At 40.7% G+C, this 27,716-nt stretch overlaps 1 protein-coding gene across 3 annotated transcripts; it reads left to right on the forward strand.

Annotated features, from left to right (window-relative positions):
• Positions 1-214: 214 nt before the first annotated feature.
• Positions 215-25,856, forward strand: LOC142396356 (signal transducer and activator of transcription 1-like). Of its 3 annotated transcripts, none has more exons than XM_075478983.1 (24): positions 215-325; positions 631-758; positions 3,776-3,920; positions 4,010-4,105; positions 4,237-4,314; positions 4,398-4,476; positions 4,553-4,635; positions 7,934-8,085; positions 8,197-8,358; positions 8,452-8,544; positions 10,232-10,291; positions 10,443-10,472; positions 10,557-10,647; positions 12,262-12,303; positions 14,556-14,639; positions 14,796-14,897; positions 15,011-15,146; positions 21,557-21,597; positions 23,270-23,346; positions 23,992-24,131; positions 24,438-24,614; positions 24,876-24,939; positions 25,066-25,124; positions 25,365-25,438. In XM_075478983.1, exons 2-24 carry the CDS (start codon positions 631-633, stop codon positions 25,367-25,369), a joined length of 2,124 nt encoding a protein of 707 aa, XP_075335098.1. In that variant the 5' UTR covers positions 215-325; the 3' UTR covers positions 25,370-25,438. The 3 variants fall into 3 exon arrangements, with proteins under 3 accessions (XP_075335098.1, XP_075335095.1, XP_075335097.1); XM_075478980.1 differs by having other exon boundaries at positions 216-325; positions 25,066-25,129; positions 25,365-25,856; XM_075478982.1 differs by having other exon boundaries at positions 216-325; positions 24,076-24,131; positions 25,066-25,129; positions 25,365-25,856.
• The last annotated feature ends 1,860 nt before the right edge of the window (positions 25,857-27,716 follow it).

Here is a 27,716-nt window from a genome sequence, read left to right on the forward strand (position 1 = left end):
AGCCGTTCTTTGAGGGTCGTGAAATGACTCAGTCGTAATACAAGTCTGAGAAACCAATTGTCTTTCTGAACGTTTTGATTGAAACTTCATTATTTTGAAAGCGGAAATCCAAATTTGTGTGATCGCGGAATAAATTCTGAACTTGACACCGCCGGCCTCACGCCATTTCTCGATAATCACGTGGTGAGTGGGACTTCCCACGAAACAAAATCAACCGAGCCTCACTGTTTTCATTCACATTGACTTTCCAGCTGTGTGGACAACTGTACTTCACACCCTGAGCCTTTTTTTTTTTGTTACCCAATCGATAAAACAACAGCCACAGGTAAGTTTTTATTCCCCCTGCCTCTTGGAAGAACAAGAGAACACGTTGATTATCCTATCTTGTGTGGTGTCATTCATAACTGAAACATTTATTGCGCTTTTTAAAAAGTTAAATAATTCGATTGTGTGACCATTTCCTCCCAAAACATTGCGTTGTTTCGCTAGTTAATTGAGAGTGTGTAGAAGCTATAGTTAAATCTGTACTTTCTGTATCTAAAAAAAAATAAAAAATAGGCGAAATATTTGTTAGAGGCATGACAAGAGTCAAGACAATGTAACTTGGTCAAATATGCTCTGTTGTGGCAGATGGCGCAGTGGCAAGAACTGCTTAAGCTGGACTCTGCTCTCCAGAGCCGGGTGAGCCAGATCTACGAGAGACTTTTCCCCAGAGAGATCCGCCACTGTCTGTGTGACTGGATTGAGAGCCAGGACTGGTAAGAGTAAAGGCCCATTTATGCCCTACGGAACCGGACGAAATTCGTCTGTCCGGTCCATACGTTGCTCCCGGAGCTTCTGTTTATGCCTCCGTCCGTATTGCGCACGTCCGTAAGAAATCCTCTAGAGGGCGGTATATATTGAGTCATTGTCGGCCGCGGGTTTGAGAAACATGGCGTCAATTGAGGAAGTTGCAGTCAGGAGCGTGTTGGCTCCGGAAGTTATGGAGGAAGAAGAAGAACGAAGAGTAGGAGATTAAAACAATTTAAGATTTAAAAATGCCAGGTAATGGAGGAGAGGATTTGTGAGATGGTCAGGGGGTATATACATTTGTATGACTGCAACTTCCTTAATTGACGCCATGTTTCTCAAACCCGCGGCCGACAATGACTCAATATATACCGCCCTCTAGAGGATTTCTTACGGACGTGCGCAATACGGACGGAGGCATAAACAGAAGCTCCGGGAGCAACGTATGGACCGGACAGACGAATTTCGTCCGGTTCCGTAGGGCATAAATCGGGCTTATCCCGATGGCAGTGATGGATTCTAGACTGCTTGGGGTATATTGTTATACTTAACAATATAAGTGAATCCAGTTATTTAACTATTGCAATTACAACAAGAAACACACTTTTTAAGGTGCACAATCTGCACTCCAACTATGCCAAAAGACAATGAGGCAATTCTGCACAAAACAGTTTAAGTTATCAGAACTTAAATAAATAGACACTATATCCATAAAAGTGGCAAATATATACAATCAAATATATATAGAAAATGTAATAAGAACAGAGAACAACAATAATGTAAAATATTAAGAATAATATATAAATAAAATATAGAATAAATATTCTAAATAGCACAAATCCTTCATCCAAAATATTTTAGAAATGCCCCTGAAATTGCAATTGAAATTGACATCAAAAGACCGCAGGCTACAATATAACTCTTATACAAAACATCTATGAATTGCAAATTTAGATAAACATGCCCTTACGTGCTAAATGTCTAAATGATAAAGACAGATATCAATCTGTCTTTCAGGGAGGAACAATTAGCTGCTTGGTTAATGCCTCGAATTCTATGCTTGGCACACTTTTAGTTATGACTGGTTAAACTATGCTTCTGTGCACCGTGCGGCACCTTCTCAGCAAGCAGGGTGAAGGTTAAGAAATTAACCCCGTTTCTCTGAAACATGAGTGCGGTATCTCACCAGATCACCCTCCTTGCCTGGAGCGAGGAAGAGGTGTGTTTTGCTCAGACTGAATAGATGACGTGATGCCCCATTCTTATAAGGAGGTGGAAGTTCCTCCTCCAGGGAGCAAGGGTCACGTCTGTCTGCCAGTCAGGACTGGCGTATAGGAAAATTGCTTCTGGGGACAAGCGCAGGGTCCGTGTCATAGTAGTGATGGGATACTCGATTCCTTTTACTGACTCGAGTTTGTATGAGTCACTCACTAAAGTGAATCGGGGTTTTCGAGTCACTTGAGTCACTTGAATCACTTGAATCAATCACCCAGAGTGTGCGCCACGGAATGTACAAACAAGTTCCAAACCACGTCCCAAATCATTGTGAAAAAGGCTAAAAATCAAGTCTCCAAGGCGAAACATTTATTTTTCTTTCTTTCTCTCTAAATAAATTCAAATAACCCAAACAGCCAATAAATTAACATTCAGTGCGAAACAGTGCAAAAATATAATAAAATGTATGAAACTGTGCACAGATAGAACATTTAAATAACCTAAACAATAGTGCACAAATAATAATATTCTAACATTCAACACTGCACCATTAGAATAAAATAATTATGTACAGAATGAATGAACTCCCGCTTCCGATTCTAGACAGACTGTGTCACAGTCGTATCCAGGCAAGATTGCCCTTGCCAGAGATCCCTGAGCAATGCAACCAAACTGGTTAATCCACTGTTTTTTTTCCCCTCCAGAAGGCACTCCGTGATCTCTCTTCTGTGCTCTGCCACACGCTCAAAGTTTAGAGTTCGTGCTCAGTTCTGTCAACAGGCTCGCTCAACTCGGCACAGCATTTTAAATGTGTCACAAAACCAACCAATCACAGGGTTGATATTATTGTAATAATATTTTGTCTGTGCTCAGAATGACACACTACTTCCTCAGGAATATGGCACAATTTTAAGTACCATAGCTAGTTCCCACTCCCACGATTTGAGCTTGGCCCTGCTGGGATTCTATGAAAACAAGCCTGATTTACTTGAAAATATCACAACAAAATCCATCTATCCATCCATCCATCCCAATGAACCAGCTCCAAGAGGAACAGAGCAATCAGTACACTTTTGCATCACATGTCAAAATGTCTGTTGTGGAAAAAGGTATATCATGTGTCTGACTAACTACACACTTTCCATCTACCATAAAAGCCTTTCCAATATGTAACCTTAGCACTTGATGCTTACTACAAAGGGCATATTGAGCATTACACTGTACTCATACAAAGGCATATTTGTTAATGGTACAGGGCCAAAATCACTTCAGTGTTAGCTATAACCATCACTTTATTACAGATTAAATATTGGCTTGCTGTCCTACTCGTCACCCACAAGGATTGTCTCTTGCATCAATGGAAGCAATGGGGGCAGGTTTTCTTGTTCTTGTTTTTCCATCAGTATGTGAGTCTTTGAGCAGATATACTTGCATTTGTTGTTGCAACAGTTGTTAATGTAGGCCAGTATGGACACAAATGTTTAAATTTTAGCATATGTCATACACCTCTTACCAGATATTTTTTTACCAGGTCAGTGTTTTGCAACACCTGATCTCAGGGGACACTGAACTCTCTCTTCTTTAGATTTCTGTTAAGTTAGGATGTATTTCAATGGACCTTGTTTTATTCCTCTAATATATCCCCTACTATGTTGCATCCTTTGGCTGCCAATTATAATGTCTAATAATAAGCTATAAAAAAATCTCAGTATCAATTGCAAACAGATGAAACCCTGATTTTAAGTGTACATTTTCTCGTCCTTTGTGTTAGGGATTACACAGCTGTGGATGAAAACAGAGCAAGGACTTGTTTCCACGCTCTCCTGGAGTATTTGGAAGAACAGTGGAACCGTTCGGTCCAGCATAGTAATATCTTGCAGGGACCAGATTTCCAAGGGATGAAAGACTACTTGATCGTAGGTCAAAAAATATGAAGATGAAAATTTAAATTTGTATTAATTTGATTTCTTCTTTTCACTTTAAGTCAACATGTGTATTTTTTTAGGAACATTTTCAAGATGAGCCAGTGAAATTGGCCATACTTCTTTCTAAATCTCTAAAGGAAGAAAAGAAAATCCTATCTTCAGTTACTGTTACACAGGTGAGGGTACTGATAAAATAATATTTATGAATAGCAAAATGTACTTTGAACGGTTATTGTTAGTGTAGCTGTTTGTAGCCAAACATACCTAACTGTTAAATTTGTGAAAGAAATGTCTTTCCTTTCACCAGAGTTTCAGCAATCCAGGCATGCAACTAATGTGGAGAGAGCTGGACAACAAAGTCACTGAACTTAAATGCCAACTTTTGGTAAATTCCCTATATCTTTTTAGCCATCCTTACAAAAAGATATCTCATTGTTTCTTAATTTGTGAACTACGATTCTTATGCAGGAATTAAAGAAGGAAGTGAAGACACTGGAGGGTCTGAATGAAAAGCTTGACTATGTACAGATGACCTGGCAAAGCATGGGTATGACAGGAAACAGCTAGAGTGTTTGGTGTGAGCTCCTCCTTTTTGTTTGACAAATATGCCTCATTTGTTATAGTGGAAAAGAACGTTGAGCTGACCTCGTCTGTGGTGGAAGAGGAGTGCGTTAAGCGGGCATTCATCATCACAAAAACAAAGCAGGTACTTTTGACCCATGTTAGATATGGAACACAGACTGATAAGTCATGTCCAGCAAGGGGATGTTGTTCTGAACAATTGAGATGAAAATTCTGACCCCAATTCCATAAAAGTTTAGAAGTTGTGTAAGATTTAAATAGAAACAGAATGGAATGATTTCAAATCACCCAAAGCAATATATCATTCGTGGTAGGACATAAAACATGTATCAAATGTAGAAAGTGAGATATTTGACTATTTTCTGAAAAATATAAGCTCATTGTGGTGCAAAGATTGGTTAGACTGTCTTTCAAAAAGGTTGGGACAGGTTAACAAAAGGCTGGAGAAGTATATGGTACTAGAAAGAAACAACTTGAGGAACACGTTGCAACTCCTTACATTAATATACAATGGTTCAGTAACGTGATTTGGTATAAAAAGCTCAAAAAAATTGCATCTCCAAATTATAGAGTAGTTTCAGAATAATGCTACTCAACTTAAATGTGAAGAATTTGAATGTTTCACCATTCAGAGTATGTAGTGCCATCAAAAGATTCCAAGAATCTGGAAACCTCTTGTGCACAAGGGACCTGGCTGACAATTAATTTTGGGTGTCCGTGATACCTGGGCCCTCAGACTGCACTGCATTATAAACAGGCATGATTCTGTCATGAAAATCATTGCATGGGCTAAGAAACTCAGGATATACCGATCAGGTTTTTTTGCCTCCGAGTCATTTGATTTTGAGTATCTGCCGATACCGAGTCCCTATCCAATACTTCTACAGTACATTAAAAAAATGAAGAACAGCGAAGAAACAGATCCAGGATTTCCCTGATTTTTTTTTATTTTATTCACCTTATTTTATCATTTAACACTTATAAACAGAGCACTTCTGTGAGGTAGCTTGAACAAAAAAAGTAATCGAGTAATAAACAAAGTCTTCACATTGTAGTTTAGTGCAACAATGTCTAATATAAAACGAGCAGCAGCTCAACTTGAAATACCTGGCAGGCATGTAAACAAATAAGCAAATAAAAGTGCCACAGTGTTATAAAGTAAGGCCAGTAATGTGCTTTTCGGAACTGCACTCCTAATTCTTACTCTCCTCCTCTGGCTTCACAGAAGGAAATGTACGTTTTTCTTGATGGAAACCAACATCTCTACCTTGTCAGATTTAAGCCTGTTCCTGTTCTCATCAAGGATGTTAGCGATGTCCTTGCCACCTCTTGAAATCCCAAGTTTGCATATCTCACAGTTTGCAATCGCAACGTTTTTGTCATCCACTTTAAAATACCTCCACACCGCAGACATTCGCGCCCCCAGCTTCAAGCTGCTGCCGCGTTCTGCTTCGCTTTACTGCACGCAGCAAAGTGACATCATGCCACATGTGTTGTTTCTGTGTGGAGCTGTAAATAGTAAATAGTAAGCTGTTATTTTTTCCCATTTGTTTTGAAATATTATAGTTCTGATTAAAAAAAATAAATAATGAGAATAAATATACATATATAGATAGGCTATATATCCGATCCCTGATCGGGATGAAACGTCCGATTCGATCGAGTCTGAAACCCCGTGATCGGCCCCAATTTCCGATCACATCGGGACATCCCTACAAGAAAGACTTCCAGAAATCATTATCTGATACATTCTGATACGATGTGCCATCTACAATTGCAGGTTAAAGCTCTATCTGCAAAGAAGAAACTATGTGTGAACATGATCCAGAAACACTGCTGTCTTCTTTGGTCCAAAGCTAATTTAAAATGGACTGAGACAAAGTAGAAAACTTTGAACTTCTTTTTGGAATCATGGATGCTGCATCCTCCAGACTAAAAATGTGAGGGACCATCCATCTTGTTACCAGTTAAAAAGCCTGCATCTCTGATGGTGCAGTGGTGCATTAGTGCCTATGTAACTGACAGTTTGCACTGAAAGGTATATACAGGTTTTAAAATAGCATATGCTTTCATCCAGACAATGCCTTTTTCAGGAATGCCATTGTATGTTTCAGTAACCCCAGTCAATGATGCATACTGCATCTATTACAACAGCATGACTTCATAGTAGAAGAGTCTGGACTGATCTGTCTACTGTTCTGACAAACATTTGGTGCATCTTGAAATGCAAAACACAGCAAAAAAAAGATCCATGCTTGTAGAGCAAGTAGAATCCTTTATCAGACAAGAATGGGATGACATTTCTCTCTCAGCGGTCCACCAAAAGGTCGTCTAAGTGTCCAGGCATTAACAGATTGTTGTTAGAAAGGTTTTTTTGGATGTGATGCTGCCATCAAACTCTGATACATTAACACTCTGGAGTCTAAATCCCGTCGGCGGGCTTTTTTACACATCTCCAAAAACACATCTGTAACTCTGTGAGTTTTTGTCATTCAAACATATAAGTGACACCATTAAAAACCTTGAAACTTCTAGTTTTCAAATATATATATATTAAAATAAATTATATAGGTGACCCTTTTTAAAGAGAGTCAACAGAAATGGATTTTCTGTAGTCTCAGACTGCAGCAGCCTCCTAGGCCACACCTATCGCTATTCACATGTAAAGAACCAGGTGATTGAGTGGCTATTCACAGGTGAGAACACGCCCCATTCAGCCAGCATGTGGGGGAAGGCAGCAATGTCCTGCCAGTGACAGACATTTATCACATGGAGAATGACAGGGGGGTGGGGGAATCAGGGGTGTTACACACCCATCTAATTTGTATTCAACTCTCAGAGACAATGCCTGGAGTCACAATTACTTTCTTACAGTTTGTGTGAAAACAAAAAAACATTTCTGACTGCACTTTTTACTTTTATGCAGCCAACACTTTTGTTTACAAGGTTCAACCTTCAAAAGTCTTGGCTAGATACATTTATAGTGTGTTTTCTTGCACTGTTTGAAGACCTCTAAAACTTGTTTTTTTGTACAGTTGTGTTTCCCCTCAATTTAAATAAAACTTGTTTGTATTACATTCACTTCACTCTCATATTGTTTTTTGTTAGGCATTTCAGAATACAACCATATGTGTCACTTTTGCATAGATGTTTACAGTTAGTTGAAATACTTGAAAATGTCAAGGTGGTGACAACTGCCTCAAAGTCTCTGAAAAGGCCTTAGACTCCAGGGGGTTAAAACATGTTCTATGTTTTCTATGTTATATTAAAGAATAAAACATTGGTTTATGAGATTTGAAAATCATAGCAATTTGTTTTTATCTACATTTTACACAACGTCCAAATCTTTTGAGATCGGGGTTTGTAATCTTTAAAAGCTTAATCAGTTTAATTGATCTACCTTTTTGATGGTGATCTTGCAGAATGTGCTGCAGCAGCTGGTGAACATTTCAAATAAGGCAGCCCAAATTGTGGCGACTCTCACTGATGTGGAGCTCCCTGAGTGGAAGCGCAGACAGCAGTTGGCCTGTATTGGAAGTCCCATGGACACTTGTCTGGAGCACCTGCAGAAGTGGTGAGAATGGATTAGTACCATCCCGGCTTTTATCTTTCATATCAAGAAAAGTTGTGTGTCCCAGACTTTATGCTGTGTACTGTGACATGTGGGCTTATGCTCTATATGCAGGTTTACAACTGTTGCTGAGGTGCTTTATGGAGTACGTGAACAGCTGCAGAAAATGCAAGATCAGAACAACAAATACAACGCTGCTGAAACCTCCAGCCTTACTGCTTCAATTGATGAAATTGAGAGATTGGTCCTGTCTTTGATCACAAAACTTCTCTCAAGGTGAGATATGGCATCAAGGCGCTGTGTTATATTTAGCAAACACGTTAATATGCGCTAAATGTTGACATGCGCTGTGGTGCTCATCCTTTTCAGTGCCTTGGTGGTTGAGAAACAACCCATCATTCAAAATTTACCACATCGACCTCTAATACTGAAGACTGGGGTTCGCTTCAAAGTGACAGTGAGGTGAGGCTGCGCTTAAAGCAAAGTTCAGAAAGAAATAACTCACAACTGACACAGAAGTTTGTTCCACGCAGTCGTTGCTTCAGTAACAGCTGCTAAATATACTGCCAGAGTTTCAACTACTATGACCGGGATTTTTGATTTTTGTTGTTTTTCTTCCCTTATGTTTCTGGCATATTGGAAAGATGATAATACCAGCATTCATTGGGCTCAAAGCCTGAAAGAGTGATTCAGGTTACATGTGATATCCTTTTCACACATGGATTGGCCACCATAGAATCTGAACCTTAAACCCATTGGGATTATTTTAGATATCTTTACACAGCTATCAGACCCATCAATCCATTATCATTACGAGGTCCTGACAAAAAACTATTGCAGCATTGGATGGAAATAAATGTTTTGACATTACGCAACTTTATTGAAACTATGCCGTGATGAATGGGTGCCATAATTAGAGCTTAACTCATTGGCTGCCAGCCATTTTCAGTTCAGAGATACCCATACTGCCAAGTGTTTTACAGTATTTTGACTGATTTTCCAAGACCCACAGAAAAGTGTGTCTTATGACTATGTACACACCGAAATTACCAAACGAAAGAGTAGACTCTCTTCTTTCATCAGGAAAAAAGTTTGTTTCTACCATTTTCAGTCCTTTAGTAATAGACAGTAGAACATAGGTTGGTTTCACCAAAAACAGCTGTTTGACCCAAAAAACGGAGAAAACACGCTTCTTCTTTTTTTGTGCAAAGTGGCACTGCTGCCACCTTGCGGGTAATTTTGCCAGTATATTCTCTGTTTCGTGTTTACAAGCCTAAGATTTAGTGACAAACTCCGCTAGATTGTCCCCCAGCCCGCTCCGTTAAAAAAACGCAATTGACGTCTATAGACGTCTTTGGCAGTCAGCGTCAATGGCACCGAAAGAGTTAAGGTGGTCAAACAAAATATGAATGTGACTTTATTATTGACCAGGCATTGTGTCAGCTAGATGCTAGCAGGCTCGACCAAAGTATAGATGGCAGACAGTGAAAAGGGAAATCCTGAATGTTTTAGTTTTTTTTTTTTTTTTACATTCTTTGTTAACCCAGACTTTCTGATCAGTCTGTTGGCATTTTCGAAGGAAGGATGCATTTCACACATCATTTCATTCGTCCTTCATGCATCGATCATCTGCTGCTTATTTCAGTCGAGGGCTGTTGAGATTGTGAAAATTCAATGTAGAAAAACGCAACACTATTTCTACAACAACAAACAAGAAAAGGAATTGGGGTAAAAAAAGAGAGAACTTCTATTCACCTACATTTGTAAATAAACATTTATTTTTCTTCTCAATGCACTTTCAGTGCCTGCCTTTTTTCATTTGTACTGTAACTGTTGCAAGCCTCCTAAACTTAACCCTTAAACATAGAAATAAATGCATTGAAGTACATGGAAATCACTCTTTTTTTGACAAAATCAAAGTCAAATTAATTCAAGAGATTGAATATTTTTGGTGATGAATATTAATAGACTTGTCTAGTTCTCTAATTATTTCTTTAGTAATAATAGCAGCAGTGTAATAACAGCAGTGTAAAATGAACTAAAGAGTAGAATCTTTTCAGGCTCTAACCATAAACTCCAACTGAGCTCTAACTAAGCGGTTTAATTTGTTCTTTATGCTATAGCTCAGTGTCTGTTTTTCTCTTCTCAGATTCTTAGCAAACCTTCCTAATTTCAAGGGCCTGCTCAAAGTCAAACCTGTATTTGACAAGTAAGTTGACGAATAACTAACCTGAATGTGTGACATATTTACCACAAAAAGGTTTTTCTTTTTTCAAATTCTGATTTTATTTGTTATGGCTTTTATTATAAAAAGCTTTTGTTTGACAAACATTTTTTTGTTTTTTTCCCCTCAAAATAAGGGATATTGAAGAAGCCATTGCGGCCAATGGGTAGGTAAACAGTGAACACCCATGTTAACTAATGAATTGCTTATTTTCAATGAACAAAGGACAATAACATGACTTCTGTTGCAGGTTTCGTCTGTTTGAGTTCACCAGGGAATACAGTAAGGTGTTTGACGAGGACACACCAGGTGGAGGGTTGACAGCAGAATTTGGTAACATGGTATGAAACTCCCAATAACCAAATAATTACTTTAGACATGGGCAAGAATTACAGAGGTCCGTTTCACGAAGCAGGTTTAGTGAAAACTCTGAGTTGATTAACCCTGAAATGAGGGAAACTCTGAGTTTTCCGTTTCACAAAGGGAGGTAACTCAACCCCAAGAAAGATGGGCAACTCTATCCTGTTTCACAAAGAGAGGTAACTTAACCTCTCGGTCAGTTACAGTAGTAACAGACTCTCTGAACCTAACCTGGTCGGGACCAGGTTTTATTCAAGAAACCTCGAGTTTCTTTCTGTCTCCGCCCTCTTTCATCCACACGCCATTTGATTTCCTCATTCATTCAGTCAGCAGAGTGAGTTCTTCTACTTCTAGAAGTCCATTAGGTACAGTAGGAGGCGACTTTTTTCACCAACATGGCATGTCCTCTTGACAATGATCCCGTGGATGAAGGTGCAGCATTATTGCGCAGATAATTAAATATTCGTCGGGAGATGGTTATCAGACCGCGCATAGATGTTTTTGCATTTACAGACAATTATCTTTTTGAGCGGCAACATCAGAATTTTGTTGGGACAAAAGAAAAAAAAGACAAATAAATATTTGAATGAATAGGCTTAAAAAAGATATATATATGCCTATTATATTTTATAAAGGCACTCGTGTCTTGGGGGTGGACTCCCTCCAGGGATTCCCTCAGACACTGGCCTTCCGTTAGAGGTGGTGGTGCTGGGCACCACCTGTTTTACGGGCATCTGCCTTCTTTCTGTTGGCTCAGTAGAAGTCTGTGTTAGTTTAAAGAGGCTTAATTATTTAAAATAATATGATATAGATGAGAAGACATAGTTTATGTGTGTGAAAACAGCATTATGTTGGGGATAAAATAACTGCACAGTCAAATAGCCACTTAATATTTACTTTACAGTGTAAAACATGATCAAAATGAGGTACCTCCAGGCCGAGGTCTCACCTGTTTGAACAATGTTTTTATATTTCATCTTAAACTGATGCCAAGTGCGCTTCTCCCCCGCGGGATTGCACCTAAATGAAATAAATGAATGGGTTACCATTCAAGCAGTTTTCCCCTGTAATATTATTGTGATTGCAAAGGACTACACTTAAACTTACACTTTTGCTGCTGCAGCGGTGCACTTATTTTTAAAAACGTATTGAAACTCGCCGTATGAGCGCATTAAGATTTCCAATTCGAGGTTGGTGAAAAACGTAGCCCCTCCTCTTCCCCGTTGCCATGGTGACTCGTCGAATCGGGGCTCCATTGATGCTGGCTTTTTAAAGTTGTGGCGCACACGCAAAACTCAAGGTGAATCTACTCAGAGTTGATTAAGCTCACTCAAATCAGCGTTTCTGGAACCGAAAACTCAGAGTTTTCTATCTCAGAGTAGATCAACTCAGAGGTCAGGAATAGTTCAAGAGTATGTTGAACCTGCTTTGTGAAACGGACCCCAGGACAGCAAACCCCTGTTGTTTTGATCACATCACTCACTTGATATACAGCTTTACTTTTTGTGAATAGCACGTGCGCACTTGCGTTCCTTAATTTCACCCCAACAAATGTAGCAGTATTTAATGACTATTTCTTACAACTTTTTTTTCAGTCACTCAAGGAAAGAAAAGCAAAAACTAAAGGGTCGTTAGAGGTAAGAAGAAAACAGTTATTTGAAATTAAATGATTTGTTTGATGGGCTTTTTTTGTCAGCTAGTCTGACTAAAATCTAAAATTCAAGCTGGAAGCACTGCCCCTCGTGCTACAAAAGCTGTTGCTCTGACCTAGGAGCTAAATCAACTGCAAGTGCCAGCAGATCCTTTGGTGCTGGCACTCTTAAAAAAAAAAAACTTTCTTGCAATGTAAGAAGCATGTAAATCCTTTAAATTAGAAAAAAGGAAAAGCGGTAAAAAGGATTGCGAGTCCATGGAGCCTTGGAACATCCTAAAGCCATACTGCAAATGCTTTGATTCTGACTTTTTGGAAGTTTGTCTGTGGGAGTGAAATGCTGGTATTTTTGTGATTAAAAGACATTTTTACAGTTTTTCTAGCAAGTTTTAGTTTCGTGGCTGTTGAGTGGCAGATGCTCTCATGAAGTCAGGTTCATCGTCCCCAGCAAACAGCTGACATTGTTGAGTATTTAGTTATCAGAGAGCCACACATTTTTCTACTGAAGCTCGTTTTGTTTTTGATTGTTGAAAGGCCCATGTGTGATCATGATATCTGAATAATTCTGTCATGTTGGCTGGAAGTTTTCTGACCCACATGCAGAATCACTCGGAGAACCAGCAGATTTAAATGTTTTATTTACAATGATAAACAGGAATCCAGAAAACAGGACAATGTTTACAGCGGTGAAGTAACAACCAGCCTTCCGATTAGTCTGAGGGAGGGAAGCAGATTGATTAGAAGTGTGTAGTTAGATTTAGCAGACAACTGATTGAATACGCTTACATTGAATTTGAAGGGGGGAAACATGGACCGGGTAAAGGATTTAATGCGGTAGGTCTGCAGATAGTTCCCTTGGTGATCCAGGAAGGGTGAGGGTGAGAGCGAGATCCCGGAGGATAGGGTTTGCAGGAGGCATCGCGCTGGAGAGTGGACAGGTAGGTGAAGGAGATTGAGGACAGCTGTACACGAGTTAGGCCTTTCCAGGAGGATCGAGGACGAACTGGGCTCTCTGGTCATCTGGAAGCAAAAACAGGATCCACATGAAAAAGTTCACAAGAAGGCAGATTCTTATTTAAATACTTAGTTCACGTTCAGGCTGGAAGTACCATCAGGGTTAATCATCCAGCGACAAGAGGTGATCCTTCTTCTCCTTATAAGCACCAGCCAACTTGTTGTCAGATGGGCCCCAGGTGTGCAACAACTGGCCAACTCTCCAGCAAAGATCCTCTCTGCAGCCGGAACACTCACTCTCACACAAAACACAAACACTAAATCCTAACAAATTCAGGTTTGTAGTAATATTAACTTGAGCTATTGTAAGGAACAATATATGATGTGGACATGGAACAATGACATCTACCTGTTGAAAAGTAAAAGTTAATGAATGCTATGTGAACATGGGGTTTTATAATGCTAACCCTGCCTCATGACCATAGCCGCATTCGCACTGTAGGAACCTTTGGCAGTTCCTATAACCTTTTCAGGAACGGGGCCGTTTTTTCCCCGCATTCGCACATACAGGAACGAGGGACCACGGCCCTCAGTTCCTATAACCATTTTAGCTCCTTCTCCGAGGCTGGGTTTTTTCTGGGTTCTATAGGAACACATCTGACGTAGGTGTTTGGTGGTTGGTAGCTACGCCCCTTGTCATGTTGTCATGGCTGAAATGTTTACTCATATGACACGGACACAACCGGCACGTGTTTAATGAGTTAAACGTTGTTTCCTTTGTCTGCGGTGCTCTGCTCCTTTTCCTTCATGAAACGAAGAAGTATCGCCTGCGCTCGATCCTGACTCTCTGTGTGCTCTTCCAGCCTCGATGTTAGACGCCCGATGTGATCGTCCATGATTAATATCACCATCATGCAGACCATGAACACGGTGGCCTCCCCGCTCTCCATATTAGCTTCTTTGTGGTGTTTTTTTCTTCTCTCCTTACTTTTCATGGGTTTTCTTTTGTTTTTGAATGTGGTGCTAAAGTAACACGTCACTGTTGCAAACGGTTGTGTGCCATCAGTCTCTATCAGGTCCCGACTCATGTGCGAATGCAAACTGAAACAGTTCCCCTGGAGAAGGGCAGTTATCAGAACGAAATTCGAGGAGGACCGTTCTTAGAACTGCTCTGTCCGAATGCGGCTCAAGTTAGGTTTTATCAGTTCCTGACTTCCAACAGACATGAAGACTCCCATGTTAAGGTTTTGTCCCACCTCTGAATGCTTTCTCTTCTTTTATTAGAGTTATTTGGGAGTCACCGAAGAACTCCACATCATACGTTTTGTCACAGTGTTGCAGTATGCTGGACAAACATTGAACATTGAGGTGAGTGACACTCAAGCCACTGGCATTTTATTGCCAAAGTCAGTAAAAAGTGCAAAAGAAAAATTTAGTTGCTGCTAAACTTAAAATGTTGGTTTAGGTTAGAGAAGAAATGTGACCAGACAGTTTAGTCACTGGTCTCCTCTGTTGTTGATGTAGGCCAGCTCCCTGCCTGTGGTCATCGTTTCCAGTACCAATCAGGTGTCCAGTGCCTGGGCCTCCATCATGTGGTGGAACACGTTTTCAACAAACGAATCGATGGTAAAGCCACCTTCCTCTTTACAGCAAATGACTGTCAACTGCTAATATTGATCTGAATTGCACCAGTCATCCTTCAGAACAAACTCTTAAAGATTGTGTGACTTGTCCTGCAGAACCTGTCGCTGTTTTCCGACCCTCCTCCACTCACCTGGCAGCAGCTGTCCCAGGCCCTGAGCTGGCAGTTTTTGTCCATTGGCCAACGAGCGCTTGATGAAGACCAGCTCTCCATGCTGAGAGACAAACTTGTAGGTGAGTATTTCACTACGTCTTCTACAGACATTTTGGAAGTACAATTCATTTCAAGATTAGAGTATTAGATGAGAAGATTGTTACAACTTTTACGGCTACCTGGAGGTAAACTGCTAGATACTGTTGCTAGCATATCTAGCATGAAGTAAGAAATGATAGTTCTTAGTTTACAAGAGTGGAAACAAACTAAGCTGCGGAGTAATGTGAAGGTGTGGAAAGAAAGATCCAAATGCAGACTCAGATAATACAGATTACTAAGCATTTAAATTTCCCAACAAAAAGCACTGCAAGCCAGAAAAATCCAGCGTTCAAAGTGTGAGTCCAAATCGTAACAAAAATACAACATAAAACTGGCTAGAAACAAACCAGGAACTGACCAAGAGTGCAGAAAACAAGGGTTTTTCTTACAATGTTGAGTAGCAATCAACATATGGGATATAAATAAGGAGCAGTCAACTATTGGAATACAGGTTTGGACAAACGGGAAGTAAGTCTTAGAAATAAAAAAATCAAATAAAAAACAACAACAGGAGGTAAGGTTTTAGTGCTCCCTGTAGTCGTGGGCCGGGAGCCCTCTCAGTGTGGTCGGGCCCCAAGGGTGGCTTTTTCCTTGCCTTAGGTCTCGGTGCCCGGCCATGTCTCTGTCTAATAGGTGCAGTGGGTTTGAGCTTGTGTGTTTGTGTGTGAGTTTGTGCGTGCGTGCGTGGGTGTGTGTGTGTGTGGCTGTATGTCTCCGTGTCTCTGGGTATTTATGGGGGCAGGAAGGGCAGGAAGGTTTATTTGTTTGTCATTGTTGTTTTTAGCCTCTGTGAGGCACTTTGTATATATATAAAATTTGATTTGATTTGATTTAGTTCTCATCAGAACTCTGGCTGCAGCATTTTGGATAAGATGGAGGTTTTTCTGTCTGTTTGGGAAAGCCCAAGCCCCATAGTAACAAATTACAGTAGTCCAATCTTGGAGCAACTAGTTTTTGTGCATCACTCTGAGACAGGATGTTCCTAATTTTGGTGATATAACGAAGGATAAAAAAGACAGTCCTAGAAATCTGTTTGATATATGAAATCAAAGGACAGACTCTAGTCAAAAATAACTCCAAGCTTCCTCACTTTAGTATTGGAAGCCAAGGAAATTTCATCTAGAGTAACTATATAGCTACAGTTTCTCCCTGAAGCGCTCAGGTCCAAAGACAACAAATTCTGTTTTTGTCTGAATTTAGGAGCTGAAAATTCAGCCATTCAGAGTCATTCAGCTCTTTATGTCTTTGAGACATGCTTGTAGTTTACCTAACTGATTGGTTTCATCTGGTTTCATAGATAAGTATAGCTGAGTACCATCTGTATACCATCAATGGTAATTTATGCCATGCTGTGTTACCTAATGAAAGTAGGTATAAAGTAAAAAGAATTGGTCCAAGCACAGAACCCTGTGGAACTCCATGACTTACTCTGGTATGCAAAGAAGATTTTTCATTTAGAACTCGGACTCTTACTCAGCCTGGCTAAAGTGCTGAAAGGAAACTTGGGATTGTTCTTATTCTCTTCTAACAATGATGAAAAATTATAGAATTAAACTATCTTTCAATTCAATTATTTTTTATTTATATAGCGCCAAATACAACAAATGTCATCTCAAGGCACTTAGATAATAAAGTCCAATTCAAGCCAATTGGAATTAAATTAATTGTAATCATAATTATTCATAAAATAATCCAATTCGTTCATATAGAGCAAATTCAAAAACAATTTCCTAGCTAAGGAAACCAACAGATTGCACTGAAAACTTTTTTTCTTTTTCGGTCCAATCTCCCGTCCTGAGCGTGCCTGAGGCGACTGTGGAGAGAAACGACTCCCTTTTAACAGGAAGAAACCTCTGGCAGAACCAGATTCAGGAAGGGTGGCCATCCACCTCGACCAGCTGGGGTTTGAGAAGACCGAAAGAGAGGGGGGAGGGGGGGAGGTTTCTGAACATGAATATATTAACCTGTGTATTATTTGAATAGCTTAGTATTGAATGTACAATAACAGAGTAGCTATGTTTATACACGGCACTAGGCCCCGTTAAAATAAAACACAATTGTATGCCATATAAGTAGTAGGGGGGTCCCTGCTCCAACTCTCCATCAGTTTGGGGGTCCCTGGCCTGAAAAACGTTGAAGACCCCTGCTCTAGATGGTATTTCATTGGCTTCTAATGAATATTAAAGTCACCCACTACAATGACTTTATCTGTACTCAGCACTAACTGGGATAAAAACTCTGAGAATTCAGACAGAAACTCAGAATAAGGGCCAGGTGGACGATACACAACAACAAACACAAGAGGTTTCTGTGATTTCCACTTTGCGTAGGAAAAACTGAGAATCAGAGATTCAAAAGAGCTCAAACTAATCTTGAGTCTGGGACTGATTAGTAACCCTGATCTGAAAATAGCTGCCACTCCTCCTCCTCTGCCTGTGGCTTGAGGAACGTGAACATTTAAACAGTCAGAGGGAGTTGATTAATTAATGCTAACATGATCCTCCTGCTGCAGCCAGGTTTCTGTAAGACAAAATATATCAATATGAAGATCACAAATCAACTCATTCACTAACAGTGACTTCGAAAGGAGAGATCTGATATTCAGCAAACCACATTTAATAGTTTGATGTTTTTGTTCAGTTAAAGTTTGTTTTAATTTTTTTTTGCACAAGAGGATTTGCTCCTTTTGTGTTAATTGATTGGGTGGGTAGCAGCAGGTGGGAAGCTGCAGAGAAGTGTGTAAGACTACAACTCTGCATCCTGGTCTGAGCCCTGGGTTGTCATGTTTTAGGGTGGCAAATAAATTCGTCCATATTTCTAGAAATGAGAGCCGCTCCTTCCAAAGTGGGATGGATGCTGTCTCTCCTCATCAGACCAGGTTTTCTCCATAAAGATTGCCAATTATCTATGTAGCCCACGTTGTTTGCTGGACACCATCTAGACTAGGGGTCCCCAACCTTTTCAGCACCAAGGACCGGTTTGGTTCTGCAATTTGTTGCCGCAGGATTGAAATCGCTAGATTTCAATTTAGCGAGTGAAATGAAAGAATTCCCAATTTCCATGTCTTTTTAAAAAAAAAAAAAAAAAAATAATAATAATTTTTTTTTTTTTCCCCCAATCTCACGGCCCGGTTTGGAATGTCTCACGGACCGGTACCGGTCCGCGACCCGGTGGTTGGGGACCCCTGATCTAGACAACCAGCGATTGTAGGACGACATGCGGCTATACATGTCATAACTGGTTAGATTTGGCAGGGGTCCCGAGAAAACTATGGAGTGAGTCCGACATTGTTTTGGCAAAACACACACCGATGCAACATTAATTTTAGTGACCTCCGATTGGCGTAACCGGCGTAACGCCGACGTGAATAACTATTTTGCCATATTTACATTTATCCTTAGCCAGCAGTTTTAAATAGGATTCTATGTCGCCCGCTCTGGCCCCTGGAATGCATTTGACTATGGCTGCTGGTGTCTCTAATGCCACGTTTCTATGGAGCTGCCAATTACCAGGGTTTTGTCCTCAGCGGGTGTGTCGCTGAGTGGGGAAAATCAGTTTGAAGCGTGGACAGGTCGATGGTGAACAACGGGCTTGACTTTAGAGCAATGCCTCTTCCTGACTGTCACCCAGCCACGTTGTAATCCTGGCTGCTCAGGTTCTGCTAGGGGGCGGCTAATTGAGCTAGCTACGCTAGGTGGCTCCACACTGGCTAAAGGGACCTGGCTCGCTATCGGTTGATTTTCAACAGTGCAGAGCCGAGCTTCCAATTCAGATAACCTCGCCTCCAAAACTACAAAAAGACTACATTTGTTACATGTACCATCATCGCTAAAGGAGGCAGAGGAGTAACTAAACATCTGACACACGGAGCAGGTGAAAGCAGGAGATGGAAGGAGAGAACTGGTAGCCATGCTACGCTAGAGAACCAGACACACCGCTAAAAAGTGAGAATAAAGATTAAAGATCTGTAGGAGTGTGTTAGAACAGAACGGTAAGCTATAGAGTTTAACTATGCAAAATTGTGTTAGTTATAGATAGAAATAAAGAGATCATCAGTAGTCCAAGCGGAGCAAGAAATTCCACAGTACACAAGCAAGGTAACAGGAAGTGATGCAATACGTCTTACCGCAAAGCAAAGTGTCACAGCAATAGTTTCCAGACTATTTGAAATTTCTCTAAGTTAGTGGAACACAGAACACAACAGTACCTCACCTCCAAGGGATGGCTCCCTAAAAAATGTTCAAATTTAGCCTGATGGGTGGACAGGTTATGAAGAAGGACTAGACAGACCAGAAAGCCTAAAGTCCAGGCAAACAGTCAAAACTGTACAGGAGAGTAGACTAGTAAAGCCGTTTGGGTGGGCAGTGAGCTTTAAGGCGGTAGCATGGTTCCGCGTCTGTCACAGCGGTGTCGCACCGTGACGTCAAAATGACGTTTCAGGCCTGGCGCTTCCCTTGAAAAGACGGCGCAGCGCGTTGTCGTGCACCAGTCGATTTTTGTAACTTGGCGGCGCCGAGCACAACGAACCGGATGGACCGATGTGAGACCAGGCTCAGTGAGGAGGTGCGTTTGTACAGGCAGCTGTACGAAACTGCAGTGAAACAGCACAGGGACCACGTAAAATCCCCAAACTGGTGCACAGAGATTGGCAGAACTTTGGGGAAAGAGGGAGAGTTCTGTAAGAATGTGTGGAAGAAGCTACGGGACAGATACCTGAAGGCAAAGAAGAGGGCAGAGACTCTGTTGATGCCGGGGGCTTCAAACCTTCACCTCTTTTAACTGAATTAAAAAATTAAAATGATCCGAAAACTGCAGCAGTATCATTAATTACAGTATTCCTGCTCTTGACAGCGGCATTGTTTTCCTCTCCACGTGGTTGTAGAGTAGAGGTAACCTTCATGTAGCAGCGCCACCTCTGTGACGGAGAAAATTGCAACTACTGGCGCGCAACGACTTGCGCCACTATATAGGGTCCTATGGCGGGCACGAACTCGTGACGTCATCAACACCGCTCGCGCGAGCAGACGCGGCAACCATGCTAGAGCCTTTAGGCAGCTGACCAGAAGGCCTTTAGCAGCAGTTGAATCTGGGAAACTGTGACTGTATTCCTCCACCTTACCCCAGGTTGAATTGCTATTAAGGGCCCAAAATTCACAATCAAGGATCAAAGTGAAAACAACAACATTTATCTCACACACACAATGATAACTTTGTAAAAATATGAATGGGATAAGTTGGTTGGGAAAGAATTAATTAATATATAAAAATTAATATACTTATGTTATGTAGGCACAGTAAAACACATACATAAACAGCACAGTTCGCACTCTGATTACTCTGATTGCTGTTATTATTATTATTATTATTATTATTATTATTATTAACAACCTTTCTCAAGTCACTATAGTGCTATGATCCTCAGCTGCATATTTGCATTGTAAATGAGTAATGGAAAGCCAATAGCTCCACACCTCAGTCAAAAGCAAAGTCATTTGAAAGGCTGTAGTTGTGTCATTTGGAACAATCGCTCTTGTGCCCTCATCTCTTGAGAGAGGTTCGGTAAGTATTTGTCCTAAAATTTGGATGAACTTCTGGGCAGGTGTGAGGCCGACAGAGGCTCCATGCAGTTGCACAACCTATGTGGCTGACTCCACTCATACCAAAAACAGCACAGAGACATTTCTTGGTTACAAACAGTGACTTCTTGGAAACCATTGTGAAAATACTGTGGTTGTTTTAAAGTGTATAAGAGGCCCATTTGTGTAGTTTCCATGCTGAGCTAAGCTAATAGCTTTTACATGTCTAAAGCCCAATTCGCACGGGATAAGTATTACCTATGGACCCCCCGTAATTCGGAATAATTGCGGAGAATGTCTGAGTTCTTAGTCCTGTGCGAATGCGCCATGTCCGTGATTTGTGGGGTAATAATTCCGCCGCGAATTACCTACTGTATTTCGGCGAAACACAGACGTCCTGTGGTAATTTAAGTCCCGTCTGAACGCACACCTGTGTGTTCAACCTATGTGTACAACCAGGTACAACGGGGCAAAACAGGAAGTTACGACAATTACGGAATATCCGCTCATGATGTCTGTGATTTCAGTAAATTACAGACTTTTGCTTGTCCCGTCCGAATGCGCCACAAAAAATTACAGAGGTGCGGGGGTAGTTGCGAATTACCAGTGATCCATAGGTAATACTTATCCCGTGCGAATTGGGCTTTAGTGAAACAAAATGAATTAATGTATGAGATGAAAGTCAGTGGTCGGGGTTTTAATGTACAGAATGCCGTTCTTGCATCCACTCCTCTCTTGATTACACCTGAGTTGTAAAGGATGATGTGTTCATTTCTCTCTTGATATATATAATGTAACGGTTGGTTTTGTCACAGATGATCCTGATGGTCTGGTGTACTGGAGGAAGTTTTCCAAGGTGAGTGCTGAGGAATGTTTTATTCTAGCTTTATACAGTTGCTTCATGTAGAATTTCTGTGTGTGAAAGTTTCCTCTTCAATTCATGCTATATGTTAGAAAGTCAATACTGAATTCATTTGAAATTAAGAAGTTAGACAGTTGAACTGTTTTTCATCTTTTTGTGATTAGGATTTTTTTTAGGCGAGTCAGAAATGCTGTCTTTATTACTATATTTAAGACGACCTGGTTGTATATTGTTCTAAATACTAAAGACATCAGTCTGTCTGGCTAACTTTATAGTCTAGCTTTACAGCTCACATCTCAGTAGCTAGCCGTTTGACCGTCATAATGGAAAAGTATGTTTCCTGGCTGCCAAAAGTTGCAGAACAACTCTTCTTCTTCTACTTCTTATTTTAGCTAGCTTAAAAAATACTTTTTTTTTTTTTTAAAGTATTTTTTTGGGCTTTTTATGCCTTTAATGATAGGACAATGTGAGAGAGACAGGAAGCAGGGGGCAGAGAGATGGGGAAGACACGCAGCAAAGGGCTGCTTGGTGCAGGAGTTGAACCGTGGCCCGCTGCAACGAGGACTGTAGCCTCTGTACATGGGGCGGCTGCTTAACCCACTACACCACCGACCGCCCCAGCTTAAAAAAATACTTAAAGGGATACATTTTATGACCAAATAAGTTGAAGAGCATCTGCTGATGTACAAGAGCTATGTGTGCACTCATAAAACTAGAGCTATTTGCTTAAAAAACAAAAACCGTGTGTGCACTTTTTCTTCAATACGAAGTGGTATTTATAAAGGATGATTGCAAGATTTTTCTTTTTTTGTTTTGTTTCACCTCTGAATTTACAGAGCTGACCACTGGTTACTTTTAATTCAGGAGTTTTTGTTCTGTTTGGGATTTGATGACACGGATATAATATTTCTCTGCATTACTCAGTGTCTTAGTTTTACAAAAGGTAAAACTGCACTTATTTTTTTATTGTTCCCTTCATTGTCATATCAATTTAGTTGTGGTGCAAACAATGTCTTGATATGCAAATTAAAAATTGTGGAGTGTCAGCATCCATTTATGACTGATAATAGGTGAGGAAATCAGGTTCACGGATATGCCTATAGTTTCACAGTGATTGAGGTTTATGTTAGAGAAGCATATGCTTTATAAAGCTTTATAAATATGGCGAACAGAAACACATTTGCTCTCAGTTTTAGTCATGAATCTACACACAGTTTTATTAATCTGACCCTTTGAGTTATCGAAGTGGATTGATTTTGTGCAGAGCCATAGATGCAGAGCCTATGACCACTGCCAGCTGTTTTTGCAGTGACCATCTTACACCTTCACAATCTTTCAGTAGAGACAGCTTGAATTAACAGATAAGCTGTTGTTACTGATGGACATGGACTATTCCTCCCCAGCTTTTATGCTCCTGCTCCTCTGATATCTGTTGCCTCATCATCAGCAGCGTATGTCCACCAATGACTTTGAATTGCCTTGTGTGCTTAGTTGAATATTGTAGGTAGCTTAGTGCACAGCTGTAAAGTGACCAAAATGTTTCATTTGTGTGCATTTTTTTTAAATTTCCCTTCTAAGCACTTTGGTTTGGTTGAAATAAATTAAGTTCTGTTTGCCTTGTTATTATACAGTTTAACATGTTGAACTTTCCTTTCATGTGTGCCAGGATGAAGGTGCCTGGATTTGGATTGATGGAGTCCTAGATTTGATCAGAAAACACTTGGTCGATCTTTGGAGGGATGGGTAAGACATCAGATCACCTCCTTAGTAGCCACGTTTCCATTCACTAGCAAAGCATGTCGTGGGCAGTCTTTTGCAAAGCAGCCAAAAAGAAATGTGAATCAGACACATTTGAAGCAGGTAAACTCGTGTTTGCAGTGTTGCCAGAAGGTGGCACTGTAAGTTAGTATGCTACTTGTAATTCAGAAGAAGTAACAGTTGTCATATTGGAAAATAAACCTCATGGAAAAACAGAATTACACCTGTGGTAGAAATCAACAAGAGGGAAATAGGTAGAGCTCATCTCTAGGAATTACTTTAATTTTTTGGAATATCTGGGAAGTCATGGGACTTTGAGTCAAGTAATCTTAATAAGGATTTACCAATTGTTTCCTTTCCACATAATGTGCATCAAGCTAAAAAACATCTCAAGCAAGCATATAATTTTTTTTGCACATTAATCATAGATTTTTTTAGTTTTGTAGTTTTCATCCACGATTTCTCATTCACTTCTTCTCAATGCAAATCAAGGACACCAACAGAAACCTGACTGTTGTTTTTCTGTTTGGTTAACATGCGACCACAATCTGAGGGCCATAATTTAGTAACATGGACATGGATTGGGTCACCGTTAACTATTCTTTGTCATTTTCTGAATATGAATTTCAGATGCATTATGGGGTTTGTAAGCAGGCAAAGAGCTAAGTTGCTGTTGCAGAGTAAACCGATCGGGACTTTTCTGATCCGCTTTAGTGAGAGCAACAAAGATGGAGCTGTCACCTTTAGTTGGGTCAACCACTCCAACGGAGGTACGTTTGTGAGCGCGTGTGTGTATTTGGACAAATTTTAACTTTCTTAGAATGCAGTTGGAACGATTTGTGGATGTAAACCTGCCTCAGCTATTTCTATTACTCAATGTAGGTATGTAATGCTAAAAGTGAGTATTTGATCTGCTCTTCCTTACTTTTACCATCAAGTGACATCTCAACAACTTGCTAAGAAACATTGATTTTCATTAATTTAGGAAATTGAAAAAATAACAAGAAAAATGTTTTTCCCTAGATTTTATTCATTAAAGGCTTAATTCCTTTTCTTTGTGTGTGGTTTCCTTTTAGAGATTCACGTGCATGCCGTGGATCCCTACACCAAGAAGGAGCTGGTGGCTTTGTCTTTGCCAGACGCTATTAACAGCTACACTCTGAGCGCTCCCGGAAGGAACAGTAATCCTCTGCAATATCTTTACCCTGACATCCCCAAAGATACTGCCTTCAGACGCTACTATAAAGTCTCTGGTATGGTCTCATCCTTGACTTTACCCTGAGAATCATCTCTTTTTTTTTTTAAGTAGATGGTATTCTTTCAGAAGCCAGCAAATATACTGTTAAGTTTTTGCCAAATACTGAGTTGATTTGACCTCTCTGCAGAAGTTGCAGGATATTCAGCTCCTCACACTTTCATACTTTGCGTTCATGTTCATTTTGCTATAATTATACAGTTTGTTGTAGTTGGTGTCTTTTTTTGTGTGATGACACTAATTTCCACTCTTTATGCAGCATCACCAGAAACTAAGACAAAGACGTCGGAATACATCAAGAGAATGCTTGCTGTTATTTCCATGTAAGTTAAAATGGTAAACAATAATGTTTTGTACCGCTGAGGTTTGATCAATATTGTAATGCTGCATAGTTTTTAAAAAAAGGTTTTGTTTTAAAATGTTTCTGATTTATTTTCTTTTTCCAACAGCAACCCTACTCCACCTCCGTTTTCACCCTTGATGGATGATGACCCTGGAATGGACACGAGTGAAGTATTGCAAATATTTTTGCTAACTTTGGCCACAAAACCAAACCAATGACCTAAAAGTTCAGAAATGCACTTTGTCAGGGTTTGTCTCTGAATGTCACCTGTTACATCACAACAATGCATTTTATCCTTTGTTAATATGAAAGGAATGCCTTAACAAGGTCACTGTTTGATTATGTTCATATTTGAAGACTTTTAGCTACAGATCGTTTAAACAAAATCTTTTTGTTGCTCTGTAGACTGACTGGTGCCAAATGATGGAGGACTTCTTTGAATTTGAATTTGACATCCTGCAGCCATCGTATCACGAGACTCCTTTTTTACATCCACCGTCACCTCTAGCCAACTACACTGACCCAGTATAGCTGGGTTACTAAGCATGTTTACGTAAACCTAGGCTCAAATGGGCCATGGTGCTTTGCACATTCTCCAAAGTCCCATCTTTTTGCATCCTCTTGTAGAAGCAGTTAAGTTTAAGTGCATATTCATACAACTGAACTCCCAAGAAAGCTGCCATTCAAATATTTCTCTTTCTTTTGTCACATAGCCAAATGCCTCAGAAACTAAATGAAAAGCCACCCATTAAGATGAAGTGCCAGCTTGTGGCCGCTTAAAGCATTTTGAGACTCTTTTTTCATGTCAATGCTGCTATGAAAATGGCCTGTTGTTTGTTAAAAATATACTTTAAAAAACTTTACTTAAATAAACTTTAAAAAGTTAAAGTTAAAGAACTGTGTTGATTGTAAGGGGAAAATTTTATCTGAAAATGTACAATATTTACAACAGATTACCCAATCAACATTAATTTTATGAAAACAAACACTTGTGTGAGAAGAGGAGCACTTGGTCCACACTGAACTATCTTTAATAATCAGGTTCTCATTAGATGCATACATTCATAGTTGACAGATGAAAAAATGCAATGACTGCAATGACCCTGAAAGGACTTGTAGTGCCCCCACAAGAGTGATGTTTTACTATTTTTCCGTTACTGCTCAGCAACCCTTACTTTAAAATGTGGTACATTTAGTTATTAAGCAGAAACTGTAATGCAAGATTATTGCCAGTGATGCGTGTTCATTCATGTATATACCTCCAAAGACTATGAAGCCTTATACTCTCTTCCATTTTCTCTAACCAACCATAGTGTTGTATTATATATCAACTACCTGCAAATTTTAAAAAATACACTCCCATCAAACACAGTTGTTCTTAAATCTCAGCATTCAAACATATCCTGAATATGGAAAGTATTGTGGTTTCTTTATGAAAAAAATAAATACAATTTGCCTCAATGAGGAACTACCATGGTTTCAAATAAACTGACTAGTGACGCAGCACCATTTTGACTTGCTGCTAACAGTGAAATTAGTATAGACCAGGGAAATATCTCCTTTTTCTGAGCGTTTAATTTTTATGTAGTGTTCATACATTGTTATTCAACCAGTGTTTGCAGGACAGATTGGGGTCAGTCTGGTCACTGACATCATCGAAGGTGAGCTTGCTTCCCTGCTCCCATCCCTGGTGTTTTTCAACAGGCAAGTGTTCGGGTGAACCTATCGTTAGTGGGTAAAATATTTTCAGGTAAATTCTATCCAGGGAGGGGGCCTGTGCCACCGGACAAGGCTTGCATGTCCCAGGAACATTTGGACCGAAGAAAAAGTTCCTACCTGCATTATTTATTGTAAGAATCTCGATTCCCTAATTTTTAACCTACTTTAAAACTACTTTTTACAGGGTCCGTCTTCCTTTGTTTGTTTTATGAAGCGCTGCATAGCTGGAAATAAAAGAAGAGTACTTTAATTTCACTATATTTTGATCACAAGAACCTCTATGATGGAAAAAACCATTGGACACCGTGTTCCTTCAACCCGGGCGTGGGTTACCGGGGCCTCCCCCTGGAGCCAGGCCCAGGGGTGGGGCCCGCCAGCGAGCGCCTGGTGGCCGGGTCTGTGCCCGTGGGGCTCGGTCGGGCACAGCCCGAAGAAACGACACGGGTCCCCCTTCCGACAGGGTCACCACCCGTGGGAGGGGCCAAGGGGGCCGGATGCATTGTGAGCTGGGTGGCAGCTGAAGGCGGAGACCTTGGCGGAGACCTTGGCGGAGACCTTGGCGGTCTGATCCTCGGCGGTCTGATCCTCGGCGGTCTGATCCTCGGCTACTGAAGCTGGCTCTTGGGACGTGGAACGTCACCTCTCTGCTGGGGAAGGAGCCTGAGCTGGTGCGCGAGGCTGAGCGGTTCCGGCTAGATATAGTCGGACTCACCTCGACGCATGGCTTGGGCTCCGGAACCAGCCTCCTCGAGAGGGGTTGGACTCTCTTCCACTCTGGAGTTGCCCGTGGTGAGAGGCGTAGAGCAGGTGTGGGCATACTTATTGCCCCCCGGCTGTGCGCCTGTACTTTGGGGTTTACCCCAGTAGACGAGAGGGTAGCCTCCCTCCGCCTTAGGGTGGGGGGACGGGTCCTGACTGTTGTTTGTGCTTATGCACCGAACGGCAGTTCAGAGTACCCACCCTTTTTGGAGTCCCTGGAGGAGGCACGGGAGAGTGCTCCTCCGGGAGACTCCCTCGTCCTGCTGGGGGACTTCAATG

This window comes from Odontesthes bonariensis, chromosome 12, assembly GCF_027942865.1.
Source record: "Odontesthes bonariensis isolate fOdoBon6 chromosome 12, fOdoBon6.hap1, whole genome shotgun sequence".
Classification (NCBI taxonomy): domain Eukaryota; kingdom Metazoa; phylum Chordata; class Actinopteri; order Atheriniformes; family Atherinopsidae; genus Odontesthes; species Odontesthes bonariensis.